The sequence below is a fragment of the Typopeltis vanoorti genome, chromosome 14, assembly GCF_054136105.1.
Source record: "Typopeltis vanoorti isolate ZY-2024b chromosome 14, IOZ_Tvanoo_1.0, whole genome shotgun sequence".
NCBI lineage: Eukaryota > Metazoa > Arthropoda > Arachnida > Uropygi > Thelyphonidae > Typopeltis > Typopeltis vanoorti.
This window is the reverse complement of record NC_143562.1, coordinates 20,194,972-20,212,092: the sequence shown is the minus strand read 5'-3', so window position 1 is coordinate 20,212,092 and position 17,121 is coordinate 20,194,972. Positions and strand designations below refer to the sequence as shown.

Below are 17,121 nucleotides of genomic sequence, written 5' to 3'. Positions count from 1 at the left end.
TTCTTCCACAATTCTTCTCAACCGTTTCTCAAGTATACTTGCATACATCTTGCCAGGAACACTCAGTAGGGAAATACCTGTGTAATTCTCACATGCAGTTTTATTTCCCTTTTTATATATTGGTACTATGAGAGCTCTACTCCAATCATCGGGAATTCGTCCTTCCAGGCTTTTTGAACTATGCAGTGCAGCCACTGTAAGACTCTTATACTACCATACTTCAGCATTTCTGGTCGAATATCATCTACTCCTGCTGCCTTTCCACATTTCAAGCCTTTGATGGCTTTTTCTACTTCAAGTATGGATATCTATTCCTGACTGCATGCCTGGTTAGTGTTTTTTACCACTGTGCTGTCATCACTGCTTGTTTCATTTAGCAGATTTTAAAAGTAATTACTTCATACTTCAAGGATATCGTTTTCTCCCATTTTCATGTCACCTTTATCATCTGTAACTCCTTTTACGCACTCTTTCCTCCATTCCTAAGCTTCTTCAACAACCTCCAGAATATTTTGCCACCTTCTTGATATTTATTTTCTATATTCTTACCAAAATCCTCCCATGACTTTTGTTTTAGCTAGTTTTACACAGTTTAGCATTCTTGCATTTGTCTTATATTCTCTAAGAGCACAAGCTGACTTATTTGACAGGAACTTTTGATATGCTTTCTTCTTTTCCTTCACTGCCTCTTTAACTTCCTGTGTTCCACCAGGGAGTTCTGATTTTTTTATCCTTACAGACAACCTCACCACGTGCCTCTCTCTGGCAGAATCAATCAATGTTTTCTTCAGAGTTTGCCACTGAATCTCCAACGTTTGATTCCTGTTCTCAAACTCTTTCATTTTTTCTTCAATAATCTTTGTGTATTTTAGTCTACAGTTCACATCTGAGAGCTGCTCAACTTTTATTCGCTTTAAAACTTTCTTACATGTTTTTCTTTTCAATATGAAATTCAATTTTATCTTGCTCAAGACTAAATAGTGATCGCTTCCAATTTCAAATCCTCTGTACACTCCTGTGACCTGCACCAGGGAGAAAACATCACTATCAACAATAACATAGTCAATGAGACTTTTCTTATTCCTAGCCTCTTCTCTCCATGTGAATGTGTGCACATTTTTATGTTGGGAAATGGTGTTAGTAATAACCAGTCCATGTTAGTAATAACCTGAGCAGAAATCCAACCGATATTTGCCATTATTAATAGCTTTGCTCTTTTCTCCAAATTTTCCCAAAATATTTTTGTATGTCTCACAATCATTTTCTACTCTGCTATTTAGATCCCCAACAAGGACCAACTTTTCCTTTTTCATTGTGTCAGTTGCTTTTTCTAAAGCCTCAAAAAATTCCTCCACTTCTACCTTAGTAGAACCTTCTGTGGGACCATTGGCACAAATAAGTCTCATTGTCCAGTTCCGCATTCTCATATTTGCCCACATTACTCTACTGACTGCCATTCAAGAAGATTAGCCTTGTGTTTTGTGTTGAATACTATGGCTACTCCTTCTTTTCCTTGATTGTCATTGCCTGAATATAACATTTTGTATTTATTGCTCAGAAAGATCTCACCAGTTTTGATCTTTTTTGTTTCAATCACCCCTATTATGTCGATCCTGTACTTATCTAATTCCTCAGCTAGCTCCATTTCTTTGCCATTCAGGCTTCTTACATTGATAGTACCGATCTTTAACTCTGGTGATGTTGAGTTGGGGTTTGTTTTCAGATTTGTTCCAGTAGCTGACTTTTCGCTGTTTGCCCTGGTTCCCTGGTGAAAACAAAAGGGGCTTTGTTTAACCGGGCGACGCCCCAGCCAGCATGAAATTTTGTCATGTTGTACCATCATTTTTTATTTTGGTTTAACCAATAAGAATACAATTTGGTCGGCTAAATCCCAAATTGCCAGCCCATCCTCGTTCGTTCAGTATCCAAGTAAATACCCAACAGGCTGCACCACAAGAAGGTGAGGATTGGACATTAGGTCAGAAGCCCTGGTCAGTTCTCCGCATTCCTTTAAAGGCTATGTGGAGGTCTCCTCTCAGTTATACAGCTTTGACCCTTAAGACCCCCCCCAAAAAAAATGTTAGTAATTTTTAAATTATTAAATGCAGAAAATCCTTAAGTCTGTATCCATTTTTATTGCATGTTGTTTCATGATTTGTTCCTATATTTATGTATATACTGGAATGTTTCCCTACTCTGGCATTAAAATCTTCCATTATTAATAGATAATCATTTGCATTTATTTTATCTTTTATTTTTTGTAAATCTGAATAAAAGGCATTGCTATCTTCCTCTCTTCCTTTGGAGCATAGACACCAATGATAGTAATATTTTTTTAATTGATTAGTGAATAAAAATCATTAACCTTGCTTTTGCTCTTTCCTCCTTTTTTGACTCCACTGTAGATATAGATGTAATTATCCGTTTTATCTGAGCGTTTTTGTTTTTTCTTTGTTTCTGTTATTACTGCTAATTTGATATTTCTTTCTATTAGGGTTTTGTCTGAGCGTTTTTGTTTTTTCTTTGTTTCTGTTATTACTGCTAATTTGATATTTCTTTCTATTAGGGTTTTGTCTAGATCTTGATATTTGTGATGGATATTCTGGACATTCTGAGTAGCAACATTCCAGATATTCTTGTTTCTTTTATTTATTTATTTTCTTTCCTTATCCTGTTAACCTGTCTGAGTCATTTTCCAGAATGACAGTTCAGTTACTTCTTTTTTGAGAGGTTGGAGTAAGAAAGATTCAGCTTGGTTGGTTACTGGTCATTCACAGCTCAGTTTGGTGGTGGGGCTGCCATCTTAGGAACTCCAAACTAGCCCTAAGTTTCCCTTCTCTCATTTGTACCTGACCAAGCTTTCCACTGGGGATTAGTACACAATCTTCCACTCGGTTGCTCAGATTCCAGGACTTATGGCAATCTTTATTGATTCATGGATGCAGTTTTAAATATAAAAGATTCTTCAAAAGAAAGCTTGAAACCATTTGTGCCATATCAGAGGTTACAGCAGTACACCAGGTATTTCACGAGGGTTGAAACCAGTCTGAGTAGTGACCCTTCCCATAATGCATAACAATATACGCATCCCAAAGGAACTGTTTTTTGCTTTATGGGATGCCAAGGCAATTGATGTGAAGTTAATATCCCATTCTCTGTACATAAGTAGACTAGTCATGAGAATACCTCATATGCAAAGTTTGTTTACTTATGTGTGGGTAAAGGTTTAAAACAATAATATAATTTCTTGTTAAGTATCATACACTTTTTAAATAACCAAATGGGGGGACAACTTTTTACAAGTTGTCATTCTTTTTTTGTGTAAGGTGGTGTATGTCTGAGATAAGTTGCTTGAATATTTTTGAAAATATCAAGTTCTTATCCAATATGTTTTATGGCATTGATAACATCAGTGGTATCAATTTTGACATTGATATCATATCCTTAATTTTGCTCAAAGATGTTTTGTTAAATTTCAGTTTTAGTCCATATAAATTTATTCAGATAGCTCTCCATTATACCAGCCTTACCTGTTCTGCATTTAATTGGTCACCATAAAATTGTGCCTAAAAAGTGTAGATGATGTTTCTGTTTTCTGCTTGTTTTTAGAGTTTTTTAATTCTCAGATCAGTCGAGAAGCTTGTATTGACAGTTATTGTTGAATTTTTTTATGGTATAATTCACAAGACACTAATAAGAAAATAATGTATTTACTTAATTTCTAATATTTCACTGATTTTTCACCCAGCATCTTCAGCACACAAACAGTTTAGTTCTTCATTGTTTTCTCTAGAGAGAGAGAGAGGTGTAAACAAATATTAATTTTATCTTTAAATGACTGTCTCCCAGATTGTTGGCAAATTGATACAGCCACATTTGTTGAGGTTTGGTGAATGTTTGAAAGCTGCAGCTGATTCCAAAAAGTCTCCCTGATTTGTAATGACTTCTCTGTAGCACTTTTGTTTGCTTTCATCTAATTCTGTGTGAAAAGGTGTCCAAGGCACATGGTCTGCTTGCCATAACTATGGTGCCAAATGTATTTATATGCTCCAAGGCAGATGTCAAACAGACCTTTCTGTATATCCATAGTAACAGATGACAGGTAGTATCGAATGCTTCATAAATTCCTAGATGTGATAAGGAAGATGAATGGGTAAGTATTGTCAGTGTTATACTGCTGGTTTTTATACTGAATTTTTCATAATTCAATTTCCTTAGACTTTTGAAGAGTTATAGCAGATTCAAGGGGATATCTCCTGTTTAAATGTCAGCTTTAATACCACTTTCCTTAATAAGTGGAGATTGCATGCAATCTTTCTCTTCTTCTTGAGTGTTCTGCAAATGAGCAGGTTCTTCTCTTAGTTCCATTCAGCATGTCATCTAGCATTGTTTTCCTTACTCTTCCTCTGGGTCTTTTTTCCGTCTATTTTTCCTACGATGGCATCTCTGATGATTCCATTCCCTCTCAGAATATGTCAGATTCAGTTTCTCTTTCTTCTTTTTATCTTCCTTAACAGACTTCTTTCTTCTTCTACTCTTTTTAGGACCTCTTAGTTATTTTATCTGTCCATTTGATTTTTTCCATCCTTCTCCAAATCTACTTCTCAAAGCTTTCCAAAATCTTAATTTCTTCTTTCTTCAATGTCCAAGTTTTAGCTGCATGTAGTCCTACCATTTGAATTATTGTCAGACCATCTAATTGGCAACTAATAAAGACAGATTAAAAACTGTTCAGATTTGCATTTTGAAAAGTTTTTAATTTGCCTTAATCAACAAATTAATATAATAAGCTTTGATCTCAAAAGAGCATAAAGTTTATTATATTATCATTATTTGTCAATATTTATCATAAAGTAAAAAACTAGTCTCAATCTGATTTATCCTAATTCATTTAGTATTCATTAATTTTTCCCTTTAATCATTCTTTATATCCTCAAATTTGCTTGTATAAATCTTTTCTAAAACAGTTTGTAAGGCAAATCCTCTCTTTCTTACATCTAGTTTTAATTCTCATTTTATAAATTTGTATGATAAGAGCTTCCCTCCAACTATCTGGGTTTGATCTAGTGATGAAAAATAGGACAGTCAGTGCAAGATACAAGAATGGTTATGGCCCAGTGGTTACTGCACTTTATGTATGCAAATGCCAGAAGCATTAGGAATAAGTAAGAGGAATTTTTTGGTATTGGTTAGTTAAACATGGCCAAAAGTTAGTCACTAGTGAGATTTTGTTGGTGGAAGATGATAATAAGCATAGGATGTAAATAGTATAGTACCCTCAGGAAGGATAGAGAAAACAGGAATGGAAGAAGGAGTACTGTTGATGATATCAGAATTGCACCCAGCAAGAGCAGGAGTTCAGCAGGAAAGTAGAAAGGAGGTAATGCATTTGAAGCCCTAATGTGAGAGAACAAAAATACCTGGTTGGTTGCTGCTACAGGCCAGGACAAATTAGCACAGTGAGTATTATCAGCACTTCAGCTATTAGGACATGGTTTGGAAGGAGGAAATGGAATTTATGCAGCTACTAAGAGAGAATTAAGTGAAACAGCATGTGATGGAGAGGGACTTGGGGTTTGAGAGCATGTTAATCTGGTGATAGCATTCATAGGATTTGTTCATAACCAATTGCCACTGATGGGGAAAGTAATCATGAAGTTGTGATTTAGGATGTAGTTAGGTGCAGAATTTTCATTTAAAACTGAATATATATGTGGTGTAGATGATTATGACAAACTTAGAGGACACTACAGCATTATGGCATAAGAATCTACAACAGGAAAGGATATTAGCTGGGCATGGTAGATAGTCAAAGGGATATTTGAAAGAAGTATCTCGGATTGTAAACGCAGGGTCAGTATTGTAAATCATGTAGCATTTAAATGAATGAGTAGAGTCATTAATCATGACTGCAAAATAGGAGAAAAGTGATCAGCAGGTTCATGAGAAGTATAAAACATGGGAAAAAAAGATGGCATATTGAGAAAACCAAAATCAAATATGAGAGGAAATTAGCTGAATGTGCCAAAAGAAATCTCAAGGAGTTTTGCTGTGTGATGAAAGGGGGGGGGGGGGGCAGGTTGACTTTAATGCATACTGATGTTAGAGAGGTGATGGAGGCCTTGCAAACTGATCACTTGGTATCATCCAGGTGATGAAGACATTGCAGAGACAGCTGTGGCAGCGTGTGATAAGATAAATCTGCTGGATTGCAGCTTGGTTCGCCATGTTGTTAACATACCTGATCTCTCTAGTTGACAAGGTTGCAAGTTTTGATCCCAGCATGGGTGTCTGATTTTTTTTTTTAAGGTGAGAGTTGAATTTTGTCACCTGGTATGAGACCACCGTCTGATTTATTGGAGGTCTGAAGCAGCTTAAAAAAAACCAGTGTTTGGTCTCTAGAGTAGTTTTTGGTCTATGTAAACAAGTTAAAAGAAAATATGGAAAAAGTTTAATTTAATAAAAAATGAAATAAGGAAAAAAATTCTTAGCCTAGCCATAGTATTATTGAATTATAGGTGTTCCCAACCTTTTGCAGGTAGGAGCCACAAAAGAAAAAAATCTAGAGGGCTTTAGAATCCTCCAGGATCTTAATGTACAGTAAATGTGGCCGCATGATTAGGATATTGACCTAGGCAGAATCCCGAGGAACAAGGAAATTCTTTTTGCATAAAGGACACTCCAATTATAACAGATTACTTCAGTAGTTGGAAAAGTTGGTCCAGATTAGAATTCTGGAATAGAGAGATAAGAACAGTGCTGCAGTACTTCATGAACTGTAGCACAACTTCGGAAGAATAGGTCTTGCTTCAGTAAATTACTCACTTTCTGTAATAAAGTCGCAATTCAGTTTGGTAGGGAAAAAATGGCTTCACAATGATAGTGCTGGATTTTGCAGACATTTGACAAGATACTAAAAGGAATTATTACATAAATTGGAGTAAATAGGAATGGATATGAAGCTAGTGATATAGATGGAAAAAAGGTGGCCAGTGGATAGATAATAATAAAGAGTAGTATGGAGGAGTGAAATCCATGAGACAGTAAATGACTAAAGGTTGCTGCAAGACTCAATACTTGGGTTAGTGCTATTTAATTTGTATATTAGCTGTTGGAAGTGATTTATGGGACAATATCCAGTTGTTTGCTGATGATTCAAAACTGAGTAGAGCATTATATATGAAGGTGATGTGAAGATTTTGGGTTGATTTAAATAGACTGTTAATGTGGACAAAGGGTAATGGTTGCCAGTTCATTGTGGCAGGTGTAAAGTTATGCACAAAATTACTGCTTTGATGGAACTGGACTGTAGGAAATTGAAGTTAACGATTTAAGATAATGGCAGACGTTGAAATTTAGAGGTTCTGTTACAAAAGTATGCAAAATATCTTGAACACTGACGTTGAATATATTAATAAATACAATTATTATTCTTCATTATAAGGGTCTCATACAGACTCATCTGGATTGCTCTGTAGATGATCTAGAGGTCAGTGACTAAAATTAACAGATTTGTGGAATTGCTATGAGAATACCCACAAATTTTGAGTTACAAAAATTACAAGGACTTTTCAGTACGTCAGGAAAGGGAGGGAATGGAGGTTACCTCTGGAAATGGTGTAATTAACAAAGGTTTGAAGACTAGATTTCTTTCCCCTTTTAAACTAGGTGAATGAATGAAATGGGTCCATACGTCATCGAATGCTTTGCAGCAAATAAGTGCAATAGGTATTATATCATTAATGTTTAGTGTGAGCCAACTGTGATGATTCTTTGGGCTCCATTGAGGTCTTTGCTTATATAAGCAGACACCTCTATGGATCTCTATAAACACCTCTTTGGGCTCCATAGAGGTCTTTGCTTATATAAGCAGTGTAGACTGCAGAAGTTTTATACCACCATTCACTTCAGCTGCCTTTTTACATCTTGGATCTTTTGGCTATTTTTACATCAAGTATAAGTACTCCTGATTACATTTCCTCTGGATATTTTTCTGCCAGGTTTTCTGTTTGTTGTTACCTTACTTAACCACCAACCCAACCATGGTGAATGAAGTGTAGCAGTCATAGGGAATAGCTACACAATGATGCTGCCAGATTTTGCAAAGGTGTTTGACAGAATACTACATAGAACTCTTATGCAAACTGCAACATATGGATATGAAACTGGTTATATGGATGAAAGTGTGGCTGATGCACAGATACCAAAAAGTAGTATAATATATGAAGGAACATAATCCAGGAGAAGGCAGGTGACTAGTGATGTGCTGCAAGACTCTGTGCTTGGACCACTGCTGTTTATTTTGTACATAAATGATTTAGGAAATAACTTGAACAGAGATCTTCAGTTGATGCAAAATTAGGTAGGCTAATAGTTAATCAAAGTGATGTAGAGAGCTTGTAGGATGATTTAAATTGGCTGACAGTATGAGTAAAACATAATGGATGTTTATTTAATTTGGAAAAGTGTCAAGTTATTCATTTTGGGATACAAAGATTACAAGCTGTGTATCACATTGAAGGAAACATACACCAGGAAATTGAAGCCAAGGATTTGGGGGTAGTGGTAAATCAAGAGCTAAATTTTAGAGGGCATATTGTTGAAGTAGTCAGGGTAGCTCATAGAGATAAGAGAGTTATCATTCCTCTTTATGAAGCTTTGATACAACCAAATCTTGGGGATGAGGAAGTGGTGGAGAGGATCCAGAGGTGAAGCTTTTATAGATTTGATGAAGGGAAACTGTTTCAGCACTTGGCTAGAGGGGGAAAGAACAAGAGGTCATCCCTCAAAAGCAAAGGCGTGAGGATTAGATTTTTTTCTTGGAGAGTGGTGAATGAATGGAATGAGTTGCCTGAATCAGTTATGAGTGCTTTGTTATGGTAGATATTGTGTTGATAGTTAGGCTCTCCCATGATGATTCTTAAGACTCCATGGAGGTACATGTGCGGTAATAATATCTGATATTTCATTTCTAGCTTAATACTATATCTGTGTTAATACACACCACCTGTGGCTAATAACTTCTTCAGAGCAGAATTATTCCAGAAATCCAGAATATTACCTTCAGTTTATATATGACCCGATTTTTTTTTTTTTTTTTTTTTTTGTGTGTGTGTTATTCTTTCCTCCATTTATAAACATTCTAGTCTCACAACAGCTCAGTAAATTTAGTTTCATTCTTCTCATGAGATTTTGGGTGTGTGTGGAGGGGGAGGGGGGACCATTTCAGTTACTTCATAGTAATACACCCATGCAGCAGCTTAGGGAACATTGGTGATCATTCACATTTCAAACTTTTTTGACATCTCTACCTACCAAAGGTTATACTATCTGTAACACATCAATAGTAAAAGTTATATAATCTGGAAATCTTCTTCTAGAGACTAGATGCACTTTTTCTGGCCACCTCAGGTCTCTGGTTGCCACTAATAGCTAAATTTTATTATTATTATTATACACTTCCATGGAGTCAGCAGGTTTATTGTGGGAGGTTCATTCATAACTGACATTTTTTTATCATACTAAATCTTAAAATCCTTCATACTTCCTGCATTAACAACATATTCCGGTAATGCATTCCATTTATTCACAAACTCGCACCCTGGCAATAAATGAATCATGTTGATGTTTCTGGAACAAAAACTACATAGAAACTAGAATGCAAATAATTTGTAGGCTTAAAATTATTTACAAGCCAACATTTCATCAACTCAAGCTAGCATATCAGAGGCACTTTAACAATACAATACACAGCGGGTGAAATGATTTTTAGAACAAGGACAGTCGTGCATTGGAGGGTGACTGTGCTCTTTGTGGTAATTTCTATTATTAATGCTGATGAGAAGGTAAGGTGATGCACTAAAATCTATCCATAATCACACCATCACTTCTGTTACAGTTAATTGGCTTCTGTAGAACTTGTGCTGCTTTCAGGAACAGTCTGATTTAAACTGAGATTTATGAAGTAGCTTGGCTTTCTCCCATCTGATGAAATGGACTTCCTTCATAGCATGTTGTGCTATCCCTGCTTTTTGGTTTTCCATACCAGATGTATTTTTTATGTTCATTTTTTCTGGACCAAGGTAGTCTTTGTGTGAAATACTGAGTTCCACACTTATGATAGGGAGTACTATAGATATCTAAGGAGAGAGGATTCTTGCAATCATTGATTTGTTTCAGGAAGGTGAAAACTTTATTCAGAGGTTTGTGTACTGTTGTGATTTTATGTTGTTTTAGGATGGAACCCAGTTTATTGCTTGTATCTTTGATGTAGAGTAAAGATGTCTTTTTATGGGTTTGACAAGAATTTTTCTATTGTATCCACATGGACATCTCGTGTCAAAGTTGTGATTGAATTTTGTTTCATATGAATGGGAAAAAAGCTAGTTAAATTTTTATTGGAAGAAGAAAGAATCTGAACATGAAGACAGCAGGTTCTTCTGCTTTTTTTTTAAACCTTACAAAAGGGGACACTGGGGTGGGGGGGGGGGGACCTCATCCAGAAATGGACTGATCCAGATTGAAGTTTGTGTTGAGGAGGGGGACAGATCTCTGTTGCTTCCTGATTGTGAACGTCACTTACCAAGACTTTTGGGTTGAATTACAACAAGCAGACATCCACTGCATTGGAAATTTCAGTCATGACTTGTTAAAGTAACTCTTGCAAAGGTATAAAGCTCATAAAGTTTAATGGAGTGAAACGGCACTAGGAAACAATTAAAAGTAGTATTTAATGCTTCCAATATTTCATCTCAGTTATAGATACATCATCAAGGAGTACAAAATGAGACTTGTAACACAATATAATTCTTCCAATTTTAAAAGCTCCATTGAAAATATAATTGTTAATAATGCTGATATCCTAGTGAGTTTTGACATCACGTCATTATTTACTAACATTCCCCCTAAATGAGACTTTATCCTTTTAAAGAAGTTTTTTCCCCTTGATATCATTGACCTCTTTTCCTTGCTGTCCATTCCAGTAATTTCTCATGGAAGAACAAAAATTTATAAACAGATAGGGTATTGTAGGTATTATTTCATATATAAAACTAATATATGAAGAATAATATAGGAGGAAAATCCCTCCCCCCCAAGTGACAGGTCGGTTGGGAGTGGTACTAACAAGAAGTCGCATCACGGACCCTGCACAGGAAGTGGGAATAACGCATAGTGAAAGAAAGAATATAGGAGGAAAATTTGGACATACTTTTTTGGATGTTATTTTCTGTCTCCTTATCCTGGTGATGTGCATTCATCTGCTGTTAAGCTGTTAAAGGAAAGGGGGGGTTTTTTGGAAAGTGGGGGAATTATTTGAAAAAAAAACTTTTTTTTTCCCCAAATAATAGCTTCATTGTGGTAGATTAACATATATCCTTCATTTTATACCAAAAAAAAAAAAAATCTAGTTTACCAGGTTTTGTAAAATTCTGCTTAGCTTTATGATAAGAAATACCCATGTCCATCTAATAGACAGCTAGTTAACGTGTCATTGGATCTCATATTTATTAATAATAAAATTGATGATATATATATATATATATATATATATATCACTATATTCCCTGTGGCATATTTTTCCTTCCTAGATTTAATGCTGACTCCTATCTAACCAGCCATTTTAAAAAATAATTTTTATTTTGAAGACTTATAAAATAGTTCTCTGATAAATGGAAGGTTTGAATTGCTATTTGTATGGTAATGAATATTTAATTGATGCAATATTTTTGTATATGGTTCTCTGAAATATTTAATTTTTTTCTTTTTTCTTGGCATGATCCAGTTTGAAAATCTCATTGAGGAGGTGAGTAATTTTCATCACAAAAATAATTTTAATTGCATAAATTTTATATTGTATTATAATTATAGAGATTTGTTTGAGAATTAAATGTAAGCTCTATATGTTCTGAATGAGATAAAATAAAGTTTATCATTGTAGATAATCATTTCTTCATAATCAGTTTAATTACATATTTGTTTTGTAATGTTTTCAGACTTATTTATACTACTTTGATTAAATTGCATAAACATTTGTCATCATGCCCATTGTGTATTTTCCAAGTAGGGCATCATATCAGAACTGATCTGTTGGTTTCTTTGATTCTATTGTTACTACTTCAGTCTAATAAAAATTCAACTTCACTCTAGTTATGAACTAGATAGTTAATTTTTTTTTTATTTTCCATAATCATTGGCCCTTTGAAAAATATATTTATTTATTTCATATAAATTCAGTGTTTTGGGGGGAGGGGGGATATCTACACAGAGGTATAGCATACTGCTATATCTTTATTTATAGTGATGTACAGATGTGATAAATATTTTTTTATACATTTATCCAGTATGCAGGAAGTAATTGAATTAAGTTTGTATTTTTCACTGTCTATTAAAATATTTGCTCCAAAAATTTTATTAGAAATTATTGTGTGAGTATGTGTGTGTAGCAAAAAATAGTTTCATATAACAAATATTAATAATAGATAATGAAAAATGAAAAGTTTTTGCTACATCTTATTTTTCACTTTGTTTATTTTATTATTATTATTTTTATTTCTATAATATCTTTATGCTTAATCAGCTGTGTGCTATATATTTAATTTTTTTTCTTATTCCTAAAACATTATCACACTATGAGGTAAAAAGATCAGTATGTTATTTTTAGTTTTCTTTCCATATTGTTTTAATTTTTGATTTTTCCTTTTATCAAAGAATGGGTACTGGCATGTGCCAGTACCCATTCTTTGCTAACAGGAAAAATCAAATATAAAGTACTGCAAGATATCTGACTCAGACATCTAATGTGTGAACAATATCTAAAGTTTCGAGCAGATCTGAAATTATGAAGTGTTAGTTGTAAGTAGTATTTTGAACAAATAAACACACACAAAAAAGTATTTTTAAAGTCTGTAGATGTGATATGTTTTGTGACAGGGTAGGCTAGATGTAAAAGTTATCTAAAGAAGGGAAAAGTGATCTTGATTGGAATATTATCAAAAGTTAAGGAAAGAGCAAAGCAAGATCTTTCTTCTGAGAAATAAGATGATGACATCAAGCTTTTATAATTTGCATTGTGTATAGTTAGCTGTATTTCTGGTGGAATCCTCAGCCTGTTGGTTAGAGAACGGGTACATTAATCCATTCATATTTCTGAATTTAGGGACACAAAACACACTTGTTGAAATGATTATTTTACTTATTATTAATGAAATAACACTTGACGTTTTGACCCTTGTATTCCAAAAACATTATCACACTATGAAGTAAAAATATTAGTATGTTATTTTTAGTTTTCTTTCCATATTGTTTTGATTTTTTCCTGTTAGCAAAGAATCGGTGAGAGTTCACCCATTAGCAAAGAGTGAGAGTTCACCTAAGGTGAACTCTCGCTGCTGGAGAAAGGTCTAAACTACGCCATTGCGCCGAGGTCAGTAAACAAACTTGACATCATTTATCATATCGAGAGAGGTTTAATATCCCTCCCCGCCAGTCTAGCTGACAAAATACGTATGGAAACATCCTGTATACTAAATTCAAACAAAATAACTAAGCAGCAGCCTAAACAAAATGGGAAAAACGGGCCCTCAAAAATAACCATGACATTATAATCACAAAAGCAGACAAAGGGAATGGCACTGTTGTTTTAGATCAGGCAACTTACATAGAACCATTTAGTATCGAACCACAACACCTACCAAATGGTAAATTACAACCCCACGAAATGCATCAAAAAGAAAACAACTGAATTAATTAAATCCGTTAACACATGGCCAGAAGAAACAACTAAAAAACTAATACCTCATTATGCCCGCTTACCCAGAATTTATGGCCTGCCAAAAATACACAAAACAGACACACCACTACATCCGATTGTTGAAAGAATCGACAGCCCAAATTACCGCTTAGCCAAAAAAATTAGCAGCCACACTCAAGGAATTGGTAGGTCATTCCCCTTCCTATATAAAAAATACACAACATTTCATAAACAAAATTAAAAACATTACACTCAATGATCAAGATTTATTAGTCAGCTTTGACATAACTTCCCTCTTCACCAATGTCCCAATCAATGATACTATCTTGCTCCTACAGAACATATTTCCACACAACATCACGGCCCTCTTTGCCCACGTACTCCGCTCCAGATATTTCGTGTGGCAAAACAATTTTTACCTTCAAAAAGAGGGTACAGCCACGGGCTCACCCCCCCCCCCCAATAGCTAACTTTTATATGGAAGACTTTGAGCAACGAGCTCTAGAGTCAGCATGCCTAAACCCCAAAATTTGGCTCAGATATGTCGACGATATTTTTGCCATTTGGCCCCACGGCCGCGAAACACTAAATACATTCCTTAGCCACCTGAACAAACAACACAAATGTATCCAATTCACCATTGAAATGGGAAAAAAACAACTCGCTCTTCCGTTCCTAGACACACCCATCACATGTTTTCCCTCGGGCTGTCTCTCCTTCTCAGCCTACCACAAACCTACACACACAGGCCAGTACATACACAAAAATTCTTATCACCACCCAACACAAAAACTAGGGGTCATAAGCACCCTTCACACAGAGTTCAAACAATTTGTTCAAATGAACAAGCTCTAAACCAGGAATACAAGATCATCAACCATACATTTATGAAAAATGGATACAGTAAAAAAACTATTCACAAGATCCTCCACAGGGATACCACTAAAAACAAAAAAAAAAAAAGATTTCAAGAATGCTATTGCCATACCTTATGTTAGAGGCATTTCTGAAAAAATAGACAGAACACTACACAAATACATCAAACCACCTTTAAACCCTTGACAAAATTAAGACACCTACTCAGTTCTTCCAAAGATCCTCTTCCACACTTAGCCCACCCAGGGGTTTACAAAATACAATGCATGTAACCTACCATACATAGGGGAAACAGGGAGAACCATCCCGGTTAGGAAGGACGAACTTAAACGACACATTAAATACCTTCATTTTGGAAAAACTGGCCTTTCTGACCATGCACTCCAAACATACCACAGAACTGATTGGAAAGGTACCAAGTCCCTACACCGCACCAAAACCTGGTTCGAGAGGAAATTTTTTTATTTTATTTTATTTTTATTTATTATTTTTATTATTAGAGGTCAGACTAAGAAAAAGATGATGATTAACAGCGTAGATTTAATTTACCTTATAGAGTGCAAGAGCATGTAGCTTGTTTTCCTATACACATGTATCCTTCTGATGACCTCAATACAGGGGTCGAAACGTCAAGTATTATTTTATTAATAATAAGTAAAATAATCATTTCAACACGTGTGTTTTTGTGTCCCTAAATTCGGAAATATGAATGCTGATCACCGTGTATCCTTAAAAGAAAGAGGTACATTAATCATTTGGCCAACTAAGCTGATGATTAATTAACTAACCTTAATACGAAGAAACATATAAAACTGGGTTTTAATTGATTGGAGATTTCTACAGAGATGTAGCCTACTAGTTTTGCCGACTTGACTGTTGGCTTCGTCTGGGCACACAAAAAGCAACAAAAATGGCTTAAAACAGAATAGAAACAAGCTAAAGTATCAGGTTAAAACATAACCAAATGCTAAATATTATCAAAATTCAAATGAAACATTACACTTAATGCATGAAGCATGTATGTTAGCAGTCATTGTTATACAGGTGCGTTCTGTAATTGGCTGCAAAGTTGAACTCCGATGTGTTGAGTGATCTTATGAGTGTTTTCCAGATGTCACCAAGGACCATTCCTTGGCTTCTGTTAAGACTGCCTCTTGAACAGATCACCACTACAGCTTCTTTGATGTTGTGGGTATGAAAATCTTCTAAGTATGGCATAGTACTTTTATCCCATTCAATGTTATGATTGGTATTAGAAAAATGGAGAGCTAAACCAGAATTGTCTTCTCTGTTGTTGTTGTTAATGTTCCCAATGTATTCTTTTTTCTTATATCTGAACTTTTAGAATTTGTCCCAATTGCAAAATTGAATGCGATAAAATTACTGTGCTGTACTTAGAAGATTTTCATACCCGCAACATAAAAGAAGATGCAGTAGTGATCCATTCAAGAGGCAGCCTTAACAGAAACCAAGGGATGATCCTTGGTGACATCTGGAAAACAATCATAAGATCATTCAACACACATTGGAGTTCAACTTTGCAGCCAATTACAGAATGCACCTGTATAACAATGACTGACTGCTAACATACACGCTCCATGCAGTTGGTGTAACGTTTCATTTGAATTTTGGTAATATTTAGATTTAGTTATGTTTTAACCTGATACTTTACTTTACTTTAGCTTGTTTCTGTTCTGTTTTTGTTACTTTTTGTGTGCCCAGACGAAGCCAACAATCAAGTTGGCAAAACTATTAGGCTACATCTCTATAGAAATCTCCATCCAATTAAAACCCAGTTTTATATGTTTCCTTGTATAATATTCAGTGGTCGAAAATAACATTATCATAACTAGTCTTCATTTAATTAAAGTTTTTGAGATTAATGTGGGAGATGTATTTTGTCACCTGTGTAGGACCATCAAAAAAGTTAAGGAATATAAGGATTTAGGTATTTTCATTGATAAGGAATAGGTTCAGAAATCATTGGTAAATCAGCTATTAAAGATCAGAATATGATATAACAGAGGTGCATTGCACTTGTTGGAAGACAAAAATGTTGATGCTGTCCACATCTGTCACCATGTCAGTATTGAATTATGACTTACAACTTTACTTACCATGGTATTTAATTGATGTTAATAAAATTGAAGGTATTCAGAGAAAATTGAGTTTCCAGAAGCATTGCATTATCAAGATAATTGAGGGAATTGTTTGGTTAGTTTGTAATTGAATAAATTTATCTAACAGGAGATGTAAAGAAGATTTATAAAAGAGCAGTAGTTTATTGCATTTAGCTGAACCAGAACTATTAGAGGACTTAATAAAAAGATATTGAAGAGAGTTAGAACAAATACAGTTAGTATTGCTGGAGAATAGGTTAGTTAATAATTGTTTTAGCATTAATCTCATTCATGGAAGATTATAAACCAAATTGTACATTAGTATTGTGGATGGACTAAAGGTTACATAATCCAGACACTCTACTCTAAAGGCAA

At 34.8% G+C, this 17,121-nt stretch overlaps 1 protein-coding gene across 1 annotated transcript in view; it reads left to right on the top strand.

The window, feature by feature from the left end:
- The window catches only part of LOC150099281 (uncharacterized), a 109,487-nt gene that overhangs the window by 15,888 nt on the left and 76,478 nt on the right, over positions 1 to 17,121 (top strand). Inside the window, exon 3 of the mRNA XM_090404302.1 lies at positions 11,783 to 11,803. Within this exon, the coding sequence (XP_090260428.1) occupies positions 11,783 to 11,803 (21 nt within the window). The remainder of the gene's footprint in view (positions 1 to 11,782; positions 11,804 to 17,121) is intronic.